At 33.1% G+C, this 23796-nt stretch overlaps 1 protein-coding gene across 2 annotated transcripts in view; it reads right to left on the reverse strand.

The window, feature by feature from the left end:
* Positions 1-23796, reverse strand: part of ASCC3 (activating signal cointegrator 1 complex subunit 3) — a 337466-nt gene that overhangs the window by 107967 nt on the left and 205703 nt on the right. For both annotated transcript variants that reach the window (XM_089921889.1, XM_022553310.3), the window contains 12 exons: positions 22768-22854; positions 21730-21906; positions 17994-18219; positions 16272-16426; positions 13678-13776; positions 12557-12725; positions 9191-9411; positions 7793-7878; positions 3442-3608; positions 3184-3329; positions 2939-3059; positions 596-738 (listed from right to left, as the gene is read on the reverse strand). In XM_089921889.1, the coding sequence (XP_089778015.1) occupies positions 596-738; positions 2939-3059; positions 3184-3329; positions 3442-3608; positions 7793-7878; positions 9191-9411; positions 12557-12725; positions 13678-13776; positions 16272-16426; positions 17994-18219; positions 21730-21906; positions 22768-22854 (1797 nt within the window). The remainder of the gene's footprint in view (positions 1-595; positions 739-2938; positions 3060-3183; positions 3330-3441; positions 3609-7792; positions 7879-9190; positions 9412-12556; positions 12726-13677; positions 13777-16271; positions 16427-17993; positions 18220-21729; positions 21907-22767; positions 22855-23796) is intronic.

The raw sequence follows: 23796 nt of genomic DNA on the forward strand, positions 1-23796 counted from the left end.
GGAAATAATTCTAACAAAGAAAAACCTATAATAATAAAGATGCATAACTATTTAATTATAGGAGAAAAATACAATGGAATAGCCACGTAATAGAATATTATTATGTAGACATAAAAGAATTTAATGACGGTTATTACTTAGTTAAAGGATAACAACAGGTTTTTAATTTTCACATACTTATCAGTGTTTTCTAAATTTTCAAAAATGGTCACGTTATATAGTTTATAAAAAGTTAATTTTCCAAAATTGATTATAAGTTCCATGAGGGCAGTGAACACTCAAATATTAGAGAAATCTTAGCTGAATATTAAAATATGCATAGGTGATGATGTTAAAGGGAAAAATACAGGAATAAATATGATGTAAAAAAAATATTTAGTGGAAAAATACTGGAAGAAAATCCATGAAAATATTAATAGTTTTAAGGTGGCAGTATTTATGCATTTTCTCTATCTTTTCCCCACATTTCTGTGATGTTATACGAAACTTTTAATATAGATTAAAACTAAACATACTTATATGTGTAATTTCCATTATACTACAATACAAACTAATTTGACATGTAAAAGAAGTAGAAATAAAATATGCTGCTTACCTCTCTTTCATCCATATTCAACCACTGCTTTGGATCTTCTTCAGTAGCCAGAAAGGCTATCAATTCCAAAGCAGTAAGACGGGTTTGACGTCTTGATGAGACAAATATCAGAACCGGTTTGGCTGGAGAATGGCTTCTAATTGCTGTTGAAAAGTTGTGGAAAATACAATGGTAAGCCACTTATACCAGAATCTGAATTTCATCAGGACATCAAATGGACACATGAAAACTAACGGTGTAAATGACTTAATTGAATTCATGATTTGGTCATGAAGTATAGCATTATTTGAGCTACTACCTGGATCTGACAGCATATTGGAGAAATGATAGGAAAGGAAAGGTAGCTGGCTCTGCTCAGGGGAGTATTCTGCCTAGGACAGGGAAGACTCAACTATCTCGACTCCCGGTTCTGTTCTGAACTGCCAAGGAAGGAGACTTAAAAGCCGACTCTCCATTAATAGCTGTATATGGATACTAAATCTTAGGTGGGGTTTTCTATTTCTGAGTTGTGCTTCTGCTTGCCTGAGCAGTGATATTCCACAGTTAATCGGTCCTGGGGTCTGAAGAGAGAGTCAAGTCCTGGGGCGGGTGGTGAAGAAAAGCCACAAAAAATTCCTTTTATTTTTGTCCTGTTGCCAGTAGATAGAAAAATTTAGAGAGTTTGTATCAATAAATTAGTCAGAAATAAGTCAGAAGAATGTCTTCCTTCTGTTTTTTTCTAAAAACATATGTGTAAGATTTCAAGAGGGAAGATAAGAGAATGCAGAAGAGAGCTCAAAAGAATACCACGCTTGAATCTATATCTGAGTGACGAAACATAGGGAGTAGACACACAGAAGATGAGTAATTTGAAAACTGGGTAATAAGACTGAAAATATTACTTAAAGAGTCACATAAATCATTTGACCTAATTGGAGTTGAGGTTTCTTTGCTATGCATAGGCTCCAAAATGCTGATAAGATGGCACAAGTAGAATTTATACTTAGGTGTACACAGGTCTCTTAAAACAGAGTTATTAAAAACTTTTATTTTATATAAGAAGTTCAACCTCCTTGTAATTTCTTGTTTGAAATGTGAACTGCAGAATTTCTTTTTATGGGCTAAAAAACAAGGTTCATAAATGGAAATGTGGACAGGACTTTGACTATATTTATACCCTAAGAGTGAGAAATAAAGCTATCACAAAATCGTAAATCTAAACTGAAAGAAATATAGTGATCCACTACAGGTATAATAAATAGTTTACAAGGACAGCTACTGTACCTATGCCATATCTAGAGAAGTGCAGGTATAGGTTATTTACTATTGATTTACATAACACAAAATGCTTCATTTCAATCACTGGTTTGCAATCAGCCATTCCTTAAATAAATATAAGCAATCTACAATACATACTATGAAAAATGAACACACAGTTTATCAGAATTTATAGAATACAAATGGTAATGCTTTGATAAATCATATTAGAGATACAACGTTTAAAATACACATATTAGTACAATATTGGTATCATTTGTACACATAACCATGAATGAATTTGCCTCTTTTTAAAACCTCAACATTTAATGGATTTTTGCTGCTGCAAGAACAGGTGTGGCTGAACAGCTCACGACAGATTTATTGTTCATTAGTGATTTTGTACAATGCTTCTGTGGAGGTGTAAATAATCTGAACTGCCAAGATTGGTCTCTAGTTCACAATCAATACTTTGCTTCTGTCATAAGGCTAATTACAGCAGCTAAAAAGTCACCTCACAACTGTCACCTCACAATCAACAGCGGTTCACGTTAGGGAATTTATTTTGGAGGTTATTTTTAATTGATATAATAAATATTCCTTAGGCAGCCTAAACATGAAAACATGTTTTAGTAAGATAGGAGTGTTACTCTCAAATCTTTCTTGCTTGCCTAATTTGTTAGAAAGGGAAAAACAAAAAACAAAACATATAAACAGATGCATTGCCAAAAAAAGTACTGAAATTTTTAAGATGATCTCTGATAAAAATCAATATTATGTGAGTTTTTAAAACTTGTACCCTCTATTTATCATTTACTCAAGCTACTACCATGGTACCGTAATAAATTATTTTTAAGACTAATTTGATTATTTTAAAAAGTTACATACATTTATTCTACTACAAAGACATTATCACTTATGAAATCTAATTGTCAATAGTTAATTCAAAATATATTTATACTCCTTAACAGTTAAGGTAAATAGTTTTAGATATTTGTAGAAGTTGGAGCAGTACCACCCTTTCAAAGAAACCCACATCATTTAGAATGCATTTAAAGGCTACCATACAAAATGGTTGGTATTTCATTCCAAGAATCTGAAGCTTACCCTGAAATGTAGGCTTATTCATACTAGCCATACGAGGACAGTAATGTTGACCTGGGAAACCCTGAATGTGAACTTCCAGTGGAACTGGACGCACTGATGGTCGGAAGTTGAACAAGCCCATCTAGAGTAAAAATGAGAGAGAAACCTTTCCAGTTTTTATACTTTAGTTTATAGTGTTATAGCACCTCCTTAATATAGCCTTGAGCCATACTATTAAATGCCTAATTTATCAGTCTTCCACATACCTGACGAATGTTGAGCCAGTCAGCAAGGTCTCTGGCGTTAGCCAATGCAGTAGATAGTCCAACTATTCTAACAGGCTTTTCTGTGTGAGATGAGATGAAATTCGTTCGAGATACAATGACTTCTAGAACAGGGCCTCTTTCCTCCCCTAAGAAATAGGAATAATGTATGTTAATCATTTAACACAAGTTCTGATGCTGGCTGCTGCAAGTATGAAGAGTCGAAGTTTGTAAACTGGACTCAGATATAGTGGCACCCACCTAGCAGATGGATCTCATCTATGATGAGAATAGTGACTTGCTTTACATAGTTCCTATTCTGCCAGCTTCTGCTGATTCCATCCCACTTCTCTGGTGTGGTGACGATAAGGTCAGCCTTGGAAATGGATTTCATATCAGGAGTTACATCCCCTGTTAGTTCAATAACTCTGGAGAAGAATAAAAATGATCCCTTTAATTTTTCAGGTAACACATGAGCTTGGAAAAGCAAAAATATGTCTTTCAAAATAAAATTTTATTATGCTTAAAACTACTTTATCTCCCTTTGATTTCTGAAATTTTCTGACTTGAGTCCAAAACAGATGTTTCTTAATAATTCTAAGATGATTTCCTTCCATAAAACGAAGAATGTATAAAAGCAAATCATTGAAATCTAACTTTTATGCAGACATGCAAGGATATCAAACTTTGCTTTGATTATGTTTACAAAGTCTCTGCCCTATGTGATTTTATAGAGTTGAACTCATACCTCCTCCATATGTTGGAATAAACACCTTTCTAATGAGGGAAAGTGTTAACTTATTAAGACAAAAGGAGACATTCATTAAGAATATGATTATGTCTATCAAACATTTAGAGAAGAGCTAACACCTATCCTTCTCAAACTCTTCCAAAATATAGCAGAGGGAGGAACACTCCCAAACTCATTCTACGAGGCCACCATCACCCTGATACCAAAACCAGACAACGATGTCACAAAAAAAGAAAACTACAGTCCAATATCACTGATGAACATAGATGCAAAAACCCTCAACAAAATACTAGCAAACAGAATCCAACGGCACGTTAAAAGGATCATACACCATGGTCAAATGGTGTTTATCCCAGGAATGCAAGGATTCTTCAATATACGCAAATCAATCAATGTGAAACACTATATTAACAAGTTGAAGGAGAAAAACCATATGATCATCTCAGTAGATGCAGAGAAAGCTTTCAACAAAATTCAACACCCATGATAAAAACCCTCCAGAGAGTAGGCATAGAGGGAACTTACCTCAAAATAATAAAGTCCATATATGACAAACCCACAGACAACATCATTCTCAATGGTGAAAAACTGAAACCATTTCCTCTAAGATCAGGAAGAAGACAAGGTTTGTCTACTCTCACCAATATTATTCAACATAGTTTTGGAAGTTTTAGCCACAGCAATCAGAGAAGAAAAAGAAATAAAAGGAATCCAAATCGGAAAAGAAGTAAAGCTGTCACTGTTTGCAGATGACATGATACTATACATACAGAATCCTAAAGATGCTACCAGAAAACTACTAGAGCTAATCAATGAATTTGGTAAAGTTGCAGGATACAAAATTAATGCACAGAAATCTCTTGCATTCCTATAAACTAATGATGAAAAATCTGAAAGTGAAATCAAGAAAACACTCCCATTTACCATTGCAACAAAAAGAATAAAATATCTAGGAATAAACCTACCTAAGGAGACAAAAGACCTCTATGCAGAAAACTGTAAGACACTGATGAAAGAAATTAAAGATGATACAAACAGATGGAGAGATATACCATGGTCTTAGATTGGAAGAATCAACATTGTGAAAATGACTCTACTACCCAAAGCAATCTACAGATTCAATGCAATCCCTATCAAACTACCACTGGCATTTTTCACAGAACTAGAACAAAAAATTTCACAATTTGTTTGGAAACACAAAAGACCCCGAAAAGCCAAAGCAATCTTGAGAAAGAAAAACAGAGCTGGAGGAATCAGGCTCCCTGACTTCAGACTATACTACAAAGCTACAGTAATCAAGACAGTATGATACTGGCACAAAAACAGAAATATAGATCAATGGAACAGGATAGAAAGCCCAGAGATAAACCCACACACATATGGTCACCTAACCTTTGATAATGGAGGCAAGAATATACAATGGAGAAAAGACAGCCTCTTCAGTAAGTGGTGCTGGGAAAACTGGACAGCTACATGTAAAAGAATGAAATTAGAACACTCCCTAACACCATACACAAAAATAAACTCAAAATGGATTAAAGACCTAAATGTAAGGCCAGACACTATTAAACTCTTAGAGGAAAACAGAGGCAGAACACTCTATGACATAAATCACAGCAAGATCCTTTTTGGCCCACCTCCTAGAGAAATGGAAATAAAAGCAAAAATAAACAAATGGGACCTAATGAAACTTCAAAGCTTTGGCACAGCAAATGAAACCATAAACAGGATGAAAAGACAACCCTCAGAATGGGAGAAAATATTTGCAAATGAAGCAACTGACAAAGGATTAATCTCCAAAATTTACAAGCAGCTCATGCAGCTAAATATCTAAAAAACAAACAACCCAATCCAAAAATGGGCAGAAGACCTAAACAAACATTTCTCCAAGGAAGATAAACAGATTGCCAACAAACACATGAAGGAATGCTCAACATCATTAACCATTAGAGAAATGCAAATCAAAACTACAATAAGATATCATCTCACACCAGTCAGAATGGCCATCATCAAAAAATCTACAAATAATAAATGCTGGAGAGGGTGTGGAGAAAAGGGAACCCTCTTGCACTGTTGGTGGGAATGTAAATTGATATAGCCACTATGGAGAACAGTATGGAGGTTCCTTCAAAAACTAAAAATAGAGCTACCATACAACCCAGCAATCCCACTACTGGGCATATATCCTGAGAAAACCATAATTCAAAAAGAGTCATCTACCACAATGTTCATTGCAGCTCTATTTACAATAGCCTGGGCATGACAGCAACCTAAGTGTTCATCCATAGATGAATGGATAAAGAAGATGTGGCACATATATACAATGGAATATTACTCAGCCAGAAAAAGAAACGAAATCGAGTTATTTGTAGTAAGGTGGATGGACCTAGAGTTTGTCATACAGAGTAAAGTAAGTCAGAAAGCAAAAAAGAAATACCGTATGCTAACACATATATATATGGAATCTAAAAACAAAAAAAAAAGGTCATGAAGAACCTAGGAGCAAGATGGGAATAAAGTCGCAGACCTACTAGAGAATGGACTTGAGGATATGGGGAGGGGGAAGGGTAAGCTGGGACAAAGTAAGAGAGTGGCATGGACATATATACACTACCAAATGTAAAACAGTTAGTGGGAAGCAGCCGTATAGCACAGGGAGATCAGCTAGTTGCTTTGTGACCACCTAGAGGGTGGGAGGGAGGGAGATGCAAGAGGGAGGAGATATGGGGATATATGTATAACTGATTCACTTTGTTATAAAGCAGAAAGCAACACACCAGTAAAAAGCAATTATACTCCAATAAAGATGTTTAAAAAAAAAACAGACCAAGAATATGATTTTGTGTGAGCTTCATTTCTTTTCTTAGCTTGAAATTTTGTAGATATTATAGGCAAATTCAAACATATTGGGACACAAACAAGATAACCTGGGGCAAATATGTGCCACCCCATTCTGAGAGGATATCAGATTTAGAGTGAGAAAGACAGAAATCTGAAGACTAACTCCAAATTTTAGGAAATCATTAAGTCATTTTTATATGTGTTTTGATTCGAAAAACAGAAAAAGGTCAAGATTAGTTCCTCCAAGTATAGCATTCCCAAAACTTTTACTTAGTTTTATTCATTTTTTTTACATTCTAGGTAATACATTCACATGGTTCAAAAAATATATAGTAAATAGTCTCTGTAACATGGATATTCTCCAGTCACCCAGTTCTCATTCTAAAAGAACCACATATTTATATTCTTTACCATTTTTTAAAAACAAAAGAGGGGTACTTAACTTAAAAACATTTTTTTAACTATCTCTGAAGATCATTTCTTCAGTATATAGAGTTCATTTTTTAATAGAGTAATACAATATTTTGCATTGTGTGAATGTGCCATTATTTATTTAGTGATGCTTTATTGGTCACTCAGGTTAGAATGCAATCTTGCTATTAAAAACAGTACGATAATAAATAACCTTGTCAACAGTAAAATTTTTTTAAGTCACGTTCTTCAATGATTTTTAAATTTTTGGTAAATTATTTATATGCAAAATGCCTTCTAAGTGGTTTTTGGAAGTTACCCTGAAAGATATGAAAGAAAAATAAAGAGATGTATCTTATTTTGCTTTTGCTTTTGAGTCTAGACATTTTGAGAAAATTAGCTTGCCAAATAAAGTGAAAAATGAAAGCCCTTAGTTTACTTGCAATCTTAAAACAAATGAGAATATTGATAATATTTTAACTACCATACCTTTAAATAAAAAGACTATGAAAATCACTGTAAAAGCATTCAACAGTTTTATGCAAATCTTTTACTGGTTGATCCTTTTAGATTATTCAATGCATATCATCTGAAAAAGTAAGAACTTACTTTTTACCAAGTTTTTCTTCTATTCTAACTTTCCAATCATCCATTCTTTCACGTACTAGGGCTTTTAAGGGTGCAATATATACTGCCTAAAATGGGGGTGCAAAAAGATCTCATGAAGATAGTGACATCATTTTCAAATAAAGCTAAACTCGATAAAATTCATCAAAATATAACTGTCGTTTAAAAAATGTATCTTTTAATAACGAAAGACTTAAAATTTTAAATTAACAGAAAAAAGTCATTAACTTAAACAACACTTATCCACAGTAAGATATGAATATAGCACATCATAAAAATACTGACATAGAACATTTTAAGTATTTTTTTAAAAGCGCCATTTGTATTTTCTTTAGGTAGTTTATAATGAAATTATCTTTTAACATAATGTGAAAAATTAAAAAAAAACTATGAGATAATACATTACCTAGAGAAAATTAAGGTTCTACTGAAAATAGAAGTTTTTATGATCAAGAGTTACCTGAGTTATAATTCTTTCATGAAAAAAGTTACTAATTTTGAAATTCTAAAGATAAATAATCTGGTTGTTTAAATTTTAATGCATATTTTATGGAAGACACCAATGCCAGTCATACATTTTAGGTGTTCTAACCTTTTAAAAAACAAAAATAAACAACCCCCCCTCCCGATCTTTAATAATCCAAACTTACATACAGATTATTCACTGAAAAAAAATTCTTTCCTTTATAAAATGTTTCAAACTTAGAACAGAGCTCTGCAGTTGTGTTAGTATGCCTCCTAATGAATCACTCGCCACGTAATAAACTGAGGAGTAGGAAAATGTAAAGCTAAGTAGGGAAGAACAGCTACTAACTGGAAATCACTGAAAAAGGAAGTTAAAACATTTCTTGGAAATGTTAGCTTTCTTGGAAAATAATGTTTCTAAAGTGAGAGTACGTCATATTTCAAGAAAGCTTAAAATCAACACTTACTTGACTTGCCACATTATTTTACATTAATGATATCATGGCCATTTGGAGAAATGGGGAATAAAAGCTGCCTCTGTATTTCCTTGTGTAATCAAGCTGTATATGTTAAAGTATTAGCATTTCCTTCATAGCCAAAGGATCTGATTATGATTAATGATTATGAATCATTATATTTCTTAAAAATATGGCTATGAATTAGGTATCTTACAATGAGGAAAGGACATGTGAGCATCAATATGTACATTAGAAATCTAACTAAAGGACTCCAAAGTTTAGTATAAATTTTCTTGTGGCCAGTTATTCTAATACTGATCTGAGCTCCCCTGGAAAATTTACCAAGAGTGACAAATCTATTCACCGAGTCCTGCCAGTATGTTTAGAACTGGCTAGTTTACAGATTATAAACTATGCTTTCTAATTGAATGTAAGCATGTGATTGTTTCCAACTGACCTTTGAAGTAGGGTACCTGTTGAAGACTCTGAAAATGGCTAATTCAGCTGCAACAGTCTTTCCTGATCCAGTGGGCGCTCCAAGTAGGACATTACAGTCTGTGTGATACAGCGTATGAAATATTTGTGTCTGCACAGGGTTAAAGTGGCTAAAATTGTATAGTGCTTCATATGCGTCACATCCCAAAGCTGTGATTGGTAAAGGCTGAAGATCCAGTAATTCTGAAAAGATTCAACAGGTACATACAATAACTGGAAAATATGCAAAATATTGCATACTGTCTGTTAGAAATAAATTATAATAATCCTCAATTCTTTAGAGGGAAAAAAGGATTAACAAATTCTACATACTAGTTATCAATCTTTTTTTCCATTATGACATTTATAATATTGACATGTCGGAAACTTTTCTGGGGTAGCTACCTCTAAGACAGTGCTAATGATACATCTTTCTCTTCCAATCAGGAAAGTGATTTGAATGACAGGTAAATGAAAATATGCATGTTTTAGAAGAAAACTAAATCTATACCGATCTGTAGAAGAAGGAAAACCATTTGCAAACTTCAGTAGTAGAATGGTTACTAATAACAAGTTACTGTTCATCTGTTAGACAACTGACAAAACAGAATGGTCGCGTGAACTGCTGTTCTAGCCAACGCAAACTAGTATGAACTTAAAATAATTCCAAGAAGAAACTTGGGTGGGAGTTTTAAATCATAGCCTGACTGGGTAAATAAGAACTGTGCTGGGCAAACTTTGAAAGAAACTAGATTTAATTGTAAATCATTATGTAGACTAGAGGTCTAGGAGATTAGAAAATAAAAATGATTTCGAGAAATAAACTTATACCTAGATACCCTTGAACTTGATAGTCATTTCATTTTTGTATAATCCAGAAAGGTATCAGTTGGCTACTCTCAGGATTACTTCCTGGAAGATGACTCTACTCATTTGAAGTTTGAGTAAGAAGGGAAAAAAAATCAGTAAGGGGACATGGTGGTTTGTATCTTGAGTTAGATCTTCATCATACAGTTTCAGATGGGAAAGTATGCAGAATTCTCTCCTCAGAAAATGTATTTAAAAGTAAAAAAGCTAATTTTAAAAATATTATCATTGCTCCATTGCTCTACTCTTATTACACAGGTAATTGAGAACTGTATGTTTCTTATACCAGATTACAATATCCTATATTTTTTGTAGCACTGAAAATCAAGAAGGGAGGAAGTCTTAACTTGCAATGCTAATCAAAGCATAGACATATTCTTAATAAAGACTAAAAAAATATAAAATAGACATATTCTTAATAAAGACTAAAAAAAATAAATATTTTGGCATTTATTGACAATGCTAAATTAAGGTGCTTTACTTCTGTGAAAGATGAAGACATTTTCCTGACTGATTTGAGCTCAGTGAGATGCCTATATGTATACTTGGAGCCAAACAGAACTAGCCATCATTGAGGTTACATCACGTATTTTTTAAAAAATTTAATTAATTAATTAATTTATGGCTGCGTTGGGTTTTCATTGCTGTGCGTGGGCTTTCTCTAGTTGCGGCGAGCAGGGGCTACTCTTCATTGCGGTGCGCGGGCTTCTCACTGCAGTGGCTTCCCTTGTTGTGGAGCACGGGCTCTAGGCATGCAGGCTTCAGTAGTTGTGGCACGCGGGCTCAGTAGTTGTGGTTCGCAGGCTCTAGAGTACAGCCTCAGTAGTTGTGGTGCGTGGGCTTAGTTGCTACGCGGCATGTGGGATCTTCCCAGACCAGGGCTCGAACCCGTGTCCCCTGCATTGGCAGGTGGATTCTCAACCACTCCGCCACCAGGGAAGTCCCACATCATGCATTTTTAATATCAATTGGTATGTCATGGTGGTACATTTATTTCTTTTAAAAATGTAGTCAGAAAATCAGCCAATTATATAAATAAGGTGACGTGTTTGGCCACTCAACAAAGAAGTGATTAAATGAGCATTAAAATATAATGTTAACACATGTTAAAATCAGGTACTGCAGCCAGGGAGACCCAGTAGTGATGTTGGTAGCATACGTTTTAAATGAAAGCACCAAACATTTTTATGTATTTTATTTTGAGATTCCAGATATCACAAAGCATATTTGATAAAAGAAAACCAGAAAGGTCCTCTTCAATGAGTAGATTAGTAGATACTGCAATCACATTATTTTTCTAGGTTGACAATTTTTTAGTTTTGCTCTGTCAAGATATCGAAGTGGTATTAAGCTGTATTTTAAAGTATCTCTCTTTAAGATATGCTAAGATAATAAACAAAGTACAAAAATGACAAAGATTAAAGTCCCATTAATGCCTACTTTACTTTCCCAAAAGATTGTCAAATAATGTGTTCACTGAAAGCAGTAAAAACTACTATTTTTATTTTGAAAAAACAAAGAATTTGTCTTTGGAAGACTTATATGGAAAAGAGAAATTGACTTTCATTTTGCTATAAATTAAGGGTCTCTCGAAATCTTTACTCATCCATTATGAATTCTCAATGAGAAGAAATAAACTTAATATACTAATTAGTTAATAGATTAGCCTCAAGATATTTTTGAAATAGAATATTTTATAGGCCACTTAAAAGTATCATTATAAATATTTATTCATGAAAATTTGCTTCTTTAACAAGTCAAAATAGAAAGGCACTCAATCATGTTATAAAAATTTTAAATGGATTTTTGTCAACTATCAAACACTGAAAACAATGAAAAAACACTGCTACATGATACTGCAGATCACCGCATACCCTTTTATAATGTTAGTGTGGAAGAAGAGAACCAACATAAAGAGTATATGTTGTTTGTAAGACACAAACTGACTCGAAGTATACGTGAATCCATTCTGTAGTAATACCATAACCTGACTCCTTAGTATTAGCACTTTTTGGTGTAGAAGCACACTATATGGAGGAAAAAACCCTACAATTCACTTTAATTAAATTAACATACTAAAAGTAAGTTTAACAGTAATAAATGCAAGGAAAAAAGGATATCTCAAAAGTTTCACAGAGAGCACAGATAAAATGACAACACTTGCAATGAAAAAGGAAGGCGATGTGGAGAAATTATAATGTAAAAATAGAGATCAAGGCATAGTAATACAGAAACAGTGAGTCTCATGCTTGTTAGATTAAAAAAATTGAACTAGTCTTAATGTTTTGGGATCTCAAATAAAAAAAATATTAAGGCCTGCCATTTGATCTGATTTTGAAAAGTCTCTTTTCAAACTGTATTGACAAATAGGTTGGATTTTTATTCAGATTCAGGCAACTTTAAAGCATAGACACTTTTCAACATGAGCTAAAACAACAATTTTGGAAAAATCAATGATTCAAGTTACTATTCCATATGTTACCTGTATGGGGAGGATGTCTCTCTGGTAGAATCAGATGTTGAAAGTTAATAATACATACAGCCTCAGCTCCTAACCATCGATCAGACACTGCTCGGATGTAATATTGAGAAGGCAAAGGCTCAAAAATAGGGATTGTAAACACCAGCAGTTGAGCTTCTTTACTAATGACCTAATGTGAAATAAAGTCTAAAATGAATATGGCTATTCTAGTAGCATAAAGGCTTTATTAGTCTCTTGTAAAAACAATCGTATCTATAGCAGTATGTACTAAAGATAAAAAAAAAATCTTGGATTTCTAAATAGCTGAGATATTCAGATACTTCAGAAACTTGTAGGTGGTTCCCTTCTGAGGATACGTGATATTACAGAAGGAAAAACACTCAGTTTACATTATTTACATATGCATATCATCATGTATTAACAGGTTATCAACTTGACTCATTATCAGAATTTTCCAAAATTCATTCATTCAAGTACTTTACTTCATTAATTTTTACCAAATTATTTACTCAATAGTTTTCTTTAAATTCTTTGACTACCATAAGTGGAATAACAGAACACTTGACATAAATAGAAGATAATCATGAACACAAATGCAATGAAAATAAAATATGGCTATAAAATTCTATGGGTGTCCACTCAAGCCTAAAGCTAGCTTGCTTTCTCTTTGATAAAAAGAGAAATTAGGAATGAAGCATCACAGTTAAAGACAGCTTTCATCAAATTGAGTCTTTCTCTTGAAATTTATAGAGAATTTAAAAAACAATATCTTTTATACAATGTGATTCAATATTTTTTAGTACTGTGCTTATGTAACACCTAAAGTTATTAATTTTTAAAAATATTATTTATCCCACCCACCCCTCTGGAAGACATGCCTTAAACCATTAGAAAGATTATAATTAAATTTCTCAAATGAAAATCACTTTGAATATATGAATACTATAACATTTAATTACTATTTTCTTTTAAAACCAAACAGAAGCATAAAAAATAATACATAAAGCTTTAATTGCACTATGAAATTATAGAGAAATAAGTAAAAATAGAAAGTATTTAGTTTACATTTTCTTCCTAATGACAGCAACATAATAAGGATAGAGCCATATATACATATTTACCTGTTTTTTTAGAACTAGGAAATTCTCTGAATGATAAATATGATCATTTGTAGGATCTTCTACCCAAATCCACCAGGGTTCTCCTACTGTCCCATGGACCTGGAAGAAAAATAGTATCCTAATACTATATACCGTAATTCGAGTAAGGGATACTGTTGTTTGTATTCCCAGCACCCATTCCTCTCTCTCTTTTTAACAGATTTATTGATATGTAATTTACATAACAAAGTTTACTCATTTAAAGTATACAGTTCAATAGTTTTAATACATTTACAAAGTTTTGTGACCATCTTCGTAATCTAATTTTAGGACATTTTTATCATCCCCCAAAGAAACCTCGTACCCTACCTATCTATCCCCCATCCTCCCAACCTCCAACCCTGGACAACCACAATCTACTTTCTTTCTCTATAGATTTGCCTTTTTGGAACACTTTATATAAATGGAATCATATATATGAAATGATTTTGAGACTGGCTTCTTTCACTTACCATAATGTTTTTGTTCATGTCATAGCATGCATCAGTCCTTCATTCCTTCTTATTAACAAACAATATTCCATTGGATAGATATACTGTATTTTGTATACTCATTGCTCTTTCTTTTTTTATTCCTAATAAAGCCTAGTCTTGTTTAGTACTCACACCTCTCTCATGTAATTCAGAAGGTAACCCCACCTCCCAGGATAATTTTGGTTAGCATACACTAATCAGCTTATGGTATCCCCCTTACAACAGGTTGTGGTGAGGGGTAGGCATGTTCCCAATACCAGCCCAGTTAGGCTTAAGAAAAGGTGTTCTGGCCCATGCTCTGGGCTGCTACAGGTGGGGTATTTTTCCCTCTCTCTGTTAAATGTGAACAAGGAAGCATGAAAACATTTGGGAAGTAGCCAACAATATCAGCAGAGCAAAAAGATGGAAAGATCCTGGGTCCGGAAGAGTATCATTAAACAGAAGACTCAATCATCTTCAGGGCCTATTCTACCTGTGGACCTATCATATTATGTAAGATGATATATCTTCTTCTGCTTAAGTCAGTTTGAGACAAGTCATATTTGTTATTCTTGCAGCCAACAGCATTCTAACTGATAGAAGCAACTATGAACAATTAAGTACTCCATTCTAACAATGAGTTAAACCAAATTGTGGGAGACTTATTATGGGTCCTTTTTATTTTATTTTATTTTTGGCCGCACTGGGTGGCTCGTGGGATCTTAGTTCCCCGACCAGGGGTTAAACCTGGGCACCCAACAGTGGAAGCGCGGAGCCCTAACCACTGGACCGCCAGGGAATTCCTATTATGGATATTGATACAAGAAAAAAGGATGAAAAAACATAAAACTTTTATGCATTTGAAAATATAAAAACTTGAAATGAGTTTATGGCTACTTGTAATTTTATACTTTATGTAAAATTCTATATTTATAAAGATATTAAATAAAATTTTATATCATCTTGTCCTCACAGAAATTCTAGGAGAAAGATAATTATTATTATTATACATGTTTACAGATGAGGAAACTGAAGGAATAAATGGTTAGGACACTTTAAGGACACTTTAAGATCAATGGTAGATTTGGGTTAGGACTATGGTTGTGTAACATCACAGAATAAAATGCATTCATTTTAAAGATGTACCAATGTCAGGTAATGCAGAAGATATTTACTTACACTTAACTAGAACCTTACAATTACCATGTAAAGTAAGCATTGCTATACTACATTTACTGATTTACTTGTCTTCCCCCACTGGCTTCTTGAATGAAAGGACTGACACGTACTTGCCTGTATGTACAATCTCTTTTCTACTGTACTCTTTGCTCAGTAACTGGTGCAAAGACAGACCTTAAGAATTACTGACTGAATAAGAAGAGGATCCAGAGTATATAGTAACAGCTAAGGTCTGGAAGAAAGAACAGAAGTAGGGGTAAAAACAGAAACAGAAAAGTGATGGGAGCCAAAGAAGGACATTTTCAAGGACAATGTATAGGACTGAATGTTCAGAGAAGTAAAGAAAATAACTAAGGAAAAGTCATTTATTATGGCAATCAGTCAGTCTTTGGTGATCACTGAAGAAGTAGTCTCAGCAGGAAACAGGTGACCAGGAGGAAAATGCAGATTACTCTTTCTACATGTCTAATAGTAAAGAAGAGAATGATAGTTTGAGAAACCTCAGGATTTTAAAAGGGCCCTTTTAGCATGAAGAATCTTGAATTTTGAGTAGGTTAAAATGACAGAGTGAGAAGAGCTGGAAAAAATGAAGATCACATAGAGAAAAATGAAAGAAGATAGAATTAAGCAAAGTCCCTATGGAGCTGAATCCACTAAACCATTATACAATGTGAAAATTTAGGTTTCCTAAAATGTTCTGAAGGGGTCTCACTGGTTGACATATTATTAATATATTATACCACATGCTTATCTGGAGGATGAGAGTAAATAATACTATTGATACAATGTTTTAAATGATTCTTCGATATATGTTCTTTTTAAAGGTTTTTCTATATGCCTTGAGGACAGACGTAAGGAGGTGTAGTTGAACCTGCAGTACAGACATTTTTCCTTAATGCAGATTTAGGTGTTTTCCATTTCTACCTGATCATTCCAAGTGAAGTCAGGACAGACGCTGAGCGTCACTCGGAGGACAGTCCGTGTGATGGGCTGAATGGACGCTTCCATTGTAACAGAAGGAATCTGATGAACACACTGTTTGACCTTGAGCCCAATATTCACATGATGCAGAATGTGACCTGCAGGGAAAATGTCACTTAGAAGAAATGTGTCCAGACAGAAAAAAAGCAATATAATCTGACTTGTAAATGGGATTTCAGAGAAGGTGCTTTTATTGCTTGTTTTATGATTTGCTATGTAGAATAGCTGACATTCTTGACCTGGCATGTTTGAATATTTTGTAATAGTTAACTTGAATTAGCAATTCATAGCTCTGTAAACCAGTATCAAGGTTTTTTCAGCTATTAATAGGGTTCTTAAAATTACTGAGACTTGATAGTGTTTAAAGTACTATAAACAGTTCCACTTTTCTCCTAGCCAGTTTAAGACTCATTACAGAAATATTCAGTATTTTGTGAAAACAGTCATTAATTTATTCAAGGCCTATTTCAGAACTCTATAACCATGATGGAAAATGCTTTACTAATCAAACATAACTAACTTATCCATACCATTTCCAGAAAACAAAGATAAAAATATAAAATATGGCCAGTCCAGCACAAAATTAACCACTTATACATATTTTCATAAATGATCAGATTCTGAAATACAGATACAAATGGAGGCACCAGGGTGGGGGTGAGGGTCACAAACAGATGTGACTAAACATTTTCCTACTCCAGGCCAAGCGACTAAGCGGAAATAGATTCTATCTTATAGTATCAATATTTCTTGTATGTCTTGGTGCTTCATAATATAATTTTTTAAAGCATATTTACAAGTAAATCAAAATGTTTTATGTTCACCAAAGTTTGAAAATCTAAAGTGATTTTCCTTATTTTAATAAAATATTTATGTTACCCAAGGTGAATAATCTCAACTTCCTAGTTTGTATTCTCAATTTCTCTCTATTTTTATTGATGCCTCCCCTTTTCCATTCCATCTGAGAAGTATTCTTCTTATTATACAAGGGAAATAACTATCTCAGCCTCTCTACACATCTACGAACCTTTCACCAGGTCCCTCTATTTCTCCTCAGCCTGACTCCCTTCATGTGTAATGTCTATTCTATTCAGAATCTGAAATATTACCTAATCAATGTTTGTCCAACAGAATGTTAAGGTGCATGGCAATGTATGTAGGGATAATTTTTCAATATTATGTGAAAAACATAGAAGACCAAATACTATTTACACACCGATACCAACTATGTTTAAAGATCTATACATGTGTAATGATGAAGCTCATTTAGAAACTGAAGAAATGTAGGGTTTAATGTTGACATACTTTTTTGCTGTAATACTGCTGATATACATAACAAAGACGATGAAATGAAATGAACAAAAGAAATAAATTGAGAATAAGCCTCACTGACTAATTCTCATCATTTGTAGCTAAGATTCTATCTGTAAAATACTCAAGGGTGTGACAATCTAAACTCCATTTTAACTGCTAATTCTATTGAGTAACTTAATAAAATTTAGAGAGACTTTTGCCTGAGTTTAGATCAATGTAAAAGAAATTTCATAAAAATGGTAAAAGTTCATCATTAGTAATGTGGAAATTCACAATACTTTTTTTTTACATCAAGTGAAATATTTTAACTGCATGAAACAGTACATTAAAACATTTTTGCTTCCTTCTTACCTATTTCATCTTTCCTCATGTCTTTCAGCTTATCCACAGTAAGATTTTTTTCTTCTAATCTTGTTAGAATGTGTGGTGGTAAGACTGAAAATTGTCTCAAAGGGCTAGCCCAACCCCAGAGCCTCTTGTCGATGACTTTACTAAGATTCAGGAGCCTATAGGTCATGGCAGGCCAACGTTTCCTCAGAGCAATTTCAAAAAGAGCACGGACAATTCTAGCTGCGTTCTGAAGAATGAAAAGGGGGAATGGTGGTTAGGTCCAATGTAATTTTAAATTTGTCAATAAATTTATTATTCTGACTCAGTTTCAAAAGTATGTCTAGCTGCATCCTTTAATTGTGGGCAACATCTATCCTCATATAACCCTAATTATCTTTATTACTTCTACACAAGAATAATCATATCCTTTATATGTGGATGTTATCCTGTTTAACTCTCCAAGAGTAGCTTTATTTCCCAGTCCTTAGGAAGCTCCACCTCACACCCCCTAAACAAGAATGAAGTAGGAAGAGACAAAAAAAAAATACAAAGTATTTGGGAAGGTGCTGAGGCCATTTTAGAATCTAAGAGACAGCAAAGGATGCCCTTGGGTATATAGTGGAATGATTAAATTTATAAAGCTATTTAGAGAAATAAGGAAGGCTTTGGGGTCCAGTCAGAGAGAACAATTAGTGAGAGAAGAGCAACAAAGAAATACTGATGAGTGCAACTAACCCATATTAATGGCTCCTGTATAAACCAAGCAGTATGCTTACCGCTTTGCATATATTATCTCATTTAATTTTTATGACAACTGCATTTGACTGGTCTTGTTATTATGATTTTATAGATGAAGATACTAAAGTTTGGTGAGGTTAATAATTTGACCAGGAGAGTTGGTGTCAGAGTATCTATTGAAAGTCAGAACTAAACAATGCCAAACTTAACTCCAAAATTCTAAATTCAGTGATCTGAGGATCACTTCATTAGTAGACATACAGAAAGTTACAATGACTGAAGCCTTTTTTCACATCTCTGTAGTTTGTTTTTCTTCCTTCCCTCTATCGTTAACTTTGCAGACTGTTTTATGGAAGATTATTTTTAAAATCATGAGTTTAGAGACACCTTACAATATCTATTTTCTATGTTTAAAATAAGATTAACCTTTTATTTCTCCTTAGCCTAGAGGAGGCATTACTCAATAAAAATAAAAAGTATTCTTGATAAATAAAAAATAAAAATATGTCATTACATCTGTATTTGAAAATGAAGAATGTTAAATCTGATCAAAATCATAAAAAGAGATGGAAAAGAGTAAGATTTTAAATAGCAAACAGATGATCCGGCTTGAATTATGAGGTGAAAAATGATCATAAGAATTAAGGACTTTGGTTTTATATTTTACATAAAAAGTGTTATTCATCTTTAGATAAATTCGACTACTTTGTTTCAGTATTAGAAATTTAAGAACAAATGGTATTTGACGTATGGGGATAGCTGTAACACCTGTTAAAAATTGACGGGATATCTCTTATTAGGCCCAGAAAATGATACGTAAAATGAATATTTTGATTTTTATAGCTATCAAATAGATCTTCCTATAGCATGCTCAGTTGCTCTTCTAAAAAAATTGCCAGGCTAATTTTCTCAACTGTTTGAAAGTATGTTTTTATATTTCAGAACCTATAGTTGTTCCCCAAAAGCTAAAAGAAATGGAAAGAGAAATCCCATGTGAGAAGATACCAACAGGACATTTTATCTGAAATGATATAAATTACATGGGAATAATGATCAAAATCTCTAAACATGTAGAAGATAAATATAGGCCCCTTTATAAAATCATAGAATATCTGAGCTAAGGATTTATCTTAAGGGCTGAGAGAATAAAGTTTCAGAAATATACAAGGAAGTACCAATTTACAGAGCTGAGAGAGTGCTTGTGGAACTACTGATGGCTAAAACTAAAAAAAAAACCACACACAAAACCAAAACAAAACCAACCCCCCCAAAAAAATCAACAATAATTTACCTAACATATTCAAGAATGATAAACCCATAATAGCTTTTTTTTTAAAAAAGGGATTCTTATAGATATATCCTCAATCTTTTGAGACTGACTTTCTGGGTACCAATCATGAAGAAACTGTAAGTTTTATATTGTAAAGCAATTCGTAAATCAGTCTCTGATGATATCTTCATAATCTTGAATCAAACAGAAATGTGGCCAGATTGTTCATCCAGAACACAGTAAAGCTTTACCTTTTAGTTAAATCATTAACTATTGCAATATAAAATCATTAGATAAAATAAAACGACAATATTATATTATTTTTCAGAAAAACATAAAACAAAAGACTTTAAAAACAATGGTTCCTTATAGAGGCTTTAGGTTTTTGAGAATATATGTATTTTTCTATGGCACAAACATATGTGTTCCAAAATGAAAAATAAAAAAAAAATGTTTTCACCACATCCACATTTACTTTATATAATATATGAAATCATCACCTGGTTTCTTGGTTACTTTGATTAAATTACTGCATTCATTCAAACTGTTTACCAATATATCTTGGTTTATGTTTGCAAATATTTCATGTTTACAGTTATTTCAAAGCACTCTGGGGTATTCATAGCTGTTAATAATAATTCATTTAGGGGCTTCCCTGGTGGCGCAGTGGTTGGGAGTCCGCCTACCGATACAGGGGACACGGGTTCGTGCCCCGGTCCGGGAGGATCCCACATGCCGCGCAGCGGCTAGGCCCGTGAGCCATGGCCGCTGAGCCTGCGCGTTCGGAGCCTGTGCTCCGCAGCGGGAGAGGCCACAGCAGTGAGAGGCCCGCGTACCGCAAAAAAAAAAAAAAAAATAACAATAATAATTCATTTAACACAAACATACTCTTTCTATATTAAGTCTTTGAGCAAAATTACAAACATAAAATACACAGCGGAATATTTTCTATATTTAAAATAAGATTAACCTTTTATTTCTCCTTAACCTAGAGGAGGCATTACTCAATAAAAATAATTTAAAAAGTATTCTTGATAAATAAAAAATATCTTTTAAAAAAGTACACCTAGAAGGAAAACCTCTCATTTGAAAGGTAAATACTGAAAACAAAATCTACTTTATATCATATAAAGGCTTGAATATTAAAAACATAAATATTACAACATTTTATACTACAGTAATTTAAAAAACTTAAACATTTAATGAGCTGTAATTTACGGATTAATTTTCCTTCAGTACTCAATTTGTAAGTATCAACAGTAGGAAAGAAAGATTACCTTTTTTATAAAAGATATATCATACTTAATATATGGTATGGGGTATATTTATTAAGCCTTGTTTAATGGTTAAAAACAACTGTTTATATTTCTAACATCTGGGGAATGCTACAAAGGTTCCACAATCTTTTCTTTTCACTTGAAATATTCTTGTACTATTGCCCTTCCTAAGTAAAAGATGTGAACTTTATCATTTAAAACAGAAAAAAATCAGATATTGATATTTTAAAACTCTAAAATGTAAATAATAGCAACATCAATAAAAGCCAAACCAACCACCAAATCCCACCCCTGTTCCTGATCTAACAGCATAGATGGCATAAAAAATGTACAAATTAAACAGAACCAGTTCTAAGATAAAATGGTAATTTGACAGCATGTCACAATGCAATACATTCATAGTATAGCATGAATTAATTCCTTGAATCTCTAAAAGTAACCAAGGAAAACAGGAAGGGAGTAATATTCTTACCTGTGCAACGTATGCAGAATCTGATATAAGGGAGAAACTGTCCACCTCCCCTCGGCTGATATAAGTTTGTAGTAGGATGTTTATTTTCCCATAACTGTTCTCTACACCTCCAGGAGCTGAGAGTTCACAGAAGTTGTTTAATAAGGCATCTAACTCCTCTATTTCCTCTTCTCTGACCTGGAAGAATCAATGTTTTTATAGGATTATTTGGGCTGATTTATTTAAATTTTTTATATTGAAATTAAACCACATTGCATGTTTTCTAAAAGTTTCCATCTGTGATAGCTCAAGTTTCCTTTTGTATACTAAAATAATAGCAATCTTTTCATAGGTAGCTAATAAAATACAATGAAAAACTATCTTGATGCTGATAAGACTACATTTTATTATTCATCACCAATATTAAAACTGCCATTGACATATACAAATTTGATATGTCACAAAAATTAAGTCTTCTGACCTCACCATCCTTCAACTGATGAGATTTCATTTTTTATTTGACCAGAGTAAAACCTCTGCCCAAATGGATTAGGGCAAACTTGAATTATCTTCAAACGCATCCATTACAGTCATATATTTGTATATGGTATAAGGCATTCATAGCTTAAAGCTGTGAAGTACTATGATTCAAAGTATTAAAGTTTTCACTGTTAATAAGATTAAATTATAATATGGGTACAGAAATATTCAAATCTAAGTTTGAATCATGCATGTCCTTTATATTTTCTTCAGTGAACCTTATATTGCAAATAAACCAAAATCTACACACTATATTCTCTGCTAGTTTCATTACTGCAAAACCTATTTAAATTATGTTTGATTTGCAGTAGAGAGCAAAGAATGAGGTCAGGTATGACATACTATCAAAATCTAGGATAGTGGACATTGTTGATAAATGGAAGAACATTGCTGGTACTCAAAATGTGAAGTGTCATACAGCTTATATTGTATCAGGAATAACAATTAATTATGAACTTTTATAAATGAATCAACACATATGTGTTATATGCATTTGATTTAAGCTTCAAGTAATCTTACCTTGATTTGATCAAATTCTTCAGCTTTGGAGACTATAGCAAAAATATCACTTTCTGTTTTGTGAGCATCAAAGAATTCATTGAAGGTCTACCAAAGTAAGTGTTATATTTGATTAACATAGAAGGTCCAGTAAAATATTTTAAATTAAAAATGTGACTATAAATCACACATTCTAAGAGAACATCTGAGCCCTAGAATATGCAGTTATAATGTCTGTAGCATACTGTTCCAAAATCATCATTTTAAACATCGTCAAATTTATCAAAGACTAAAAAACATTCCCCAAACAAAATTAGCTAGAGAAGACCTTTAGAAGCAAAAAGATCTATAAAATCAGTTAATGAAACTTACAACAGATATCTAAAACAATGTTCAGCATAACATTCTTGTCTTGGCTCATTTTCAGCATGGGCATATGTAAATCTGCACCATTCATCAACTTAAAGCTGATCATATATCACATAAAATTCAGAGAGGAATAACTAAAAATAAGTAACTTAAGATTCTGGCAAATATATCACAACAGTGCTAGTTAGGGCATACAGAAATTCAGGAAACTGGAAAGAAAAAGAATCAAAACAAAGCTGAAGAAAGGCTACAGTCCCTGAAAGAGAGCTGCAAACAGGCTTAAGATGTAGTTTGGCAGCAACACACTACCAAGTGGACAAATGAGAAAGGTAACTTAATGGACAAAATGAGTTGACATGAGTAGGTGATGGCAGCAACAGAGGGAGAGGGAAAATGTTTTGGTTTGAGGAACTACCAGATCACGGTTGTGAGTAATATATGTTAAAAGACTTTGAAGAAACCTAAAGTGCTGTACAAACACAAGATTTATGTGCGGCAAGATGAGGAAAAGCTATTATGCATGTGAAAATGTTTTCTGAAACATGTTATCTGCATAATAAGCACATGTTAAATAAGTACAAAACAGATTTCATATAGGCCTTGGTGTTCATATTTCTGAAGAAATTTCATCTTAGTGATTTCTTTTACTTTTACATTTAAAAAACAATTTTAAGAACAAAA

This window comes from Delphinapterus leucas, chromosome 12, assembly GCF_059928025.1.
Source record: "Delphinapterus leucas isolate spDelLeu-1000000601 "Yukka" chromosome 12, BTC_Dleu_Yukka2, whole genome shotgun sequence".
Classification (NCBI taxonomy): domain Eukaryota; kingdom Metazoa; phylum Chordata; class Mammalia; order Artiodactyla; family Monodontidae; genus Delphinapterus; species Delphinapterus leucas.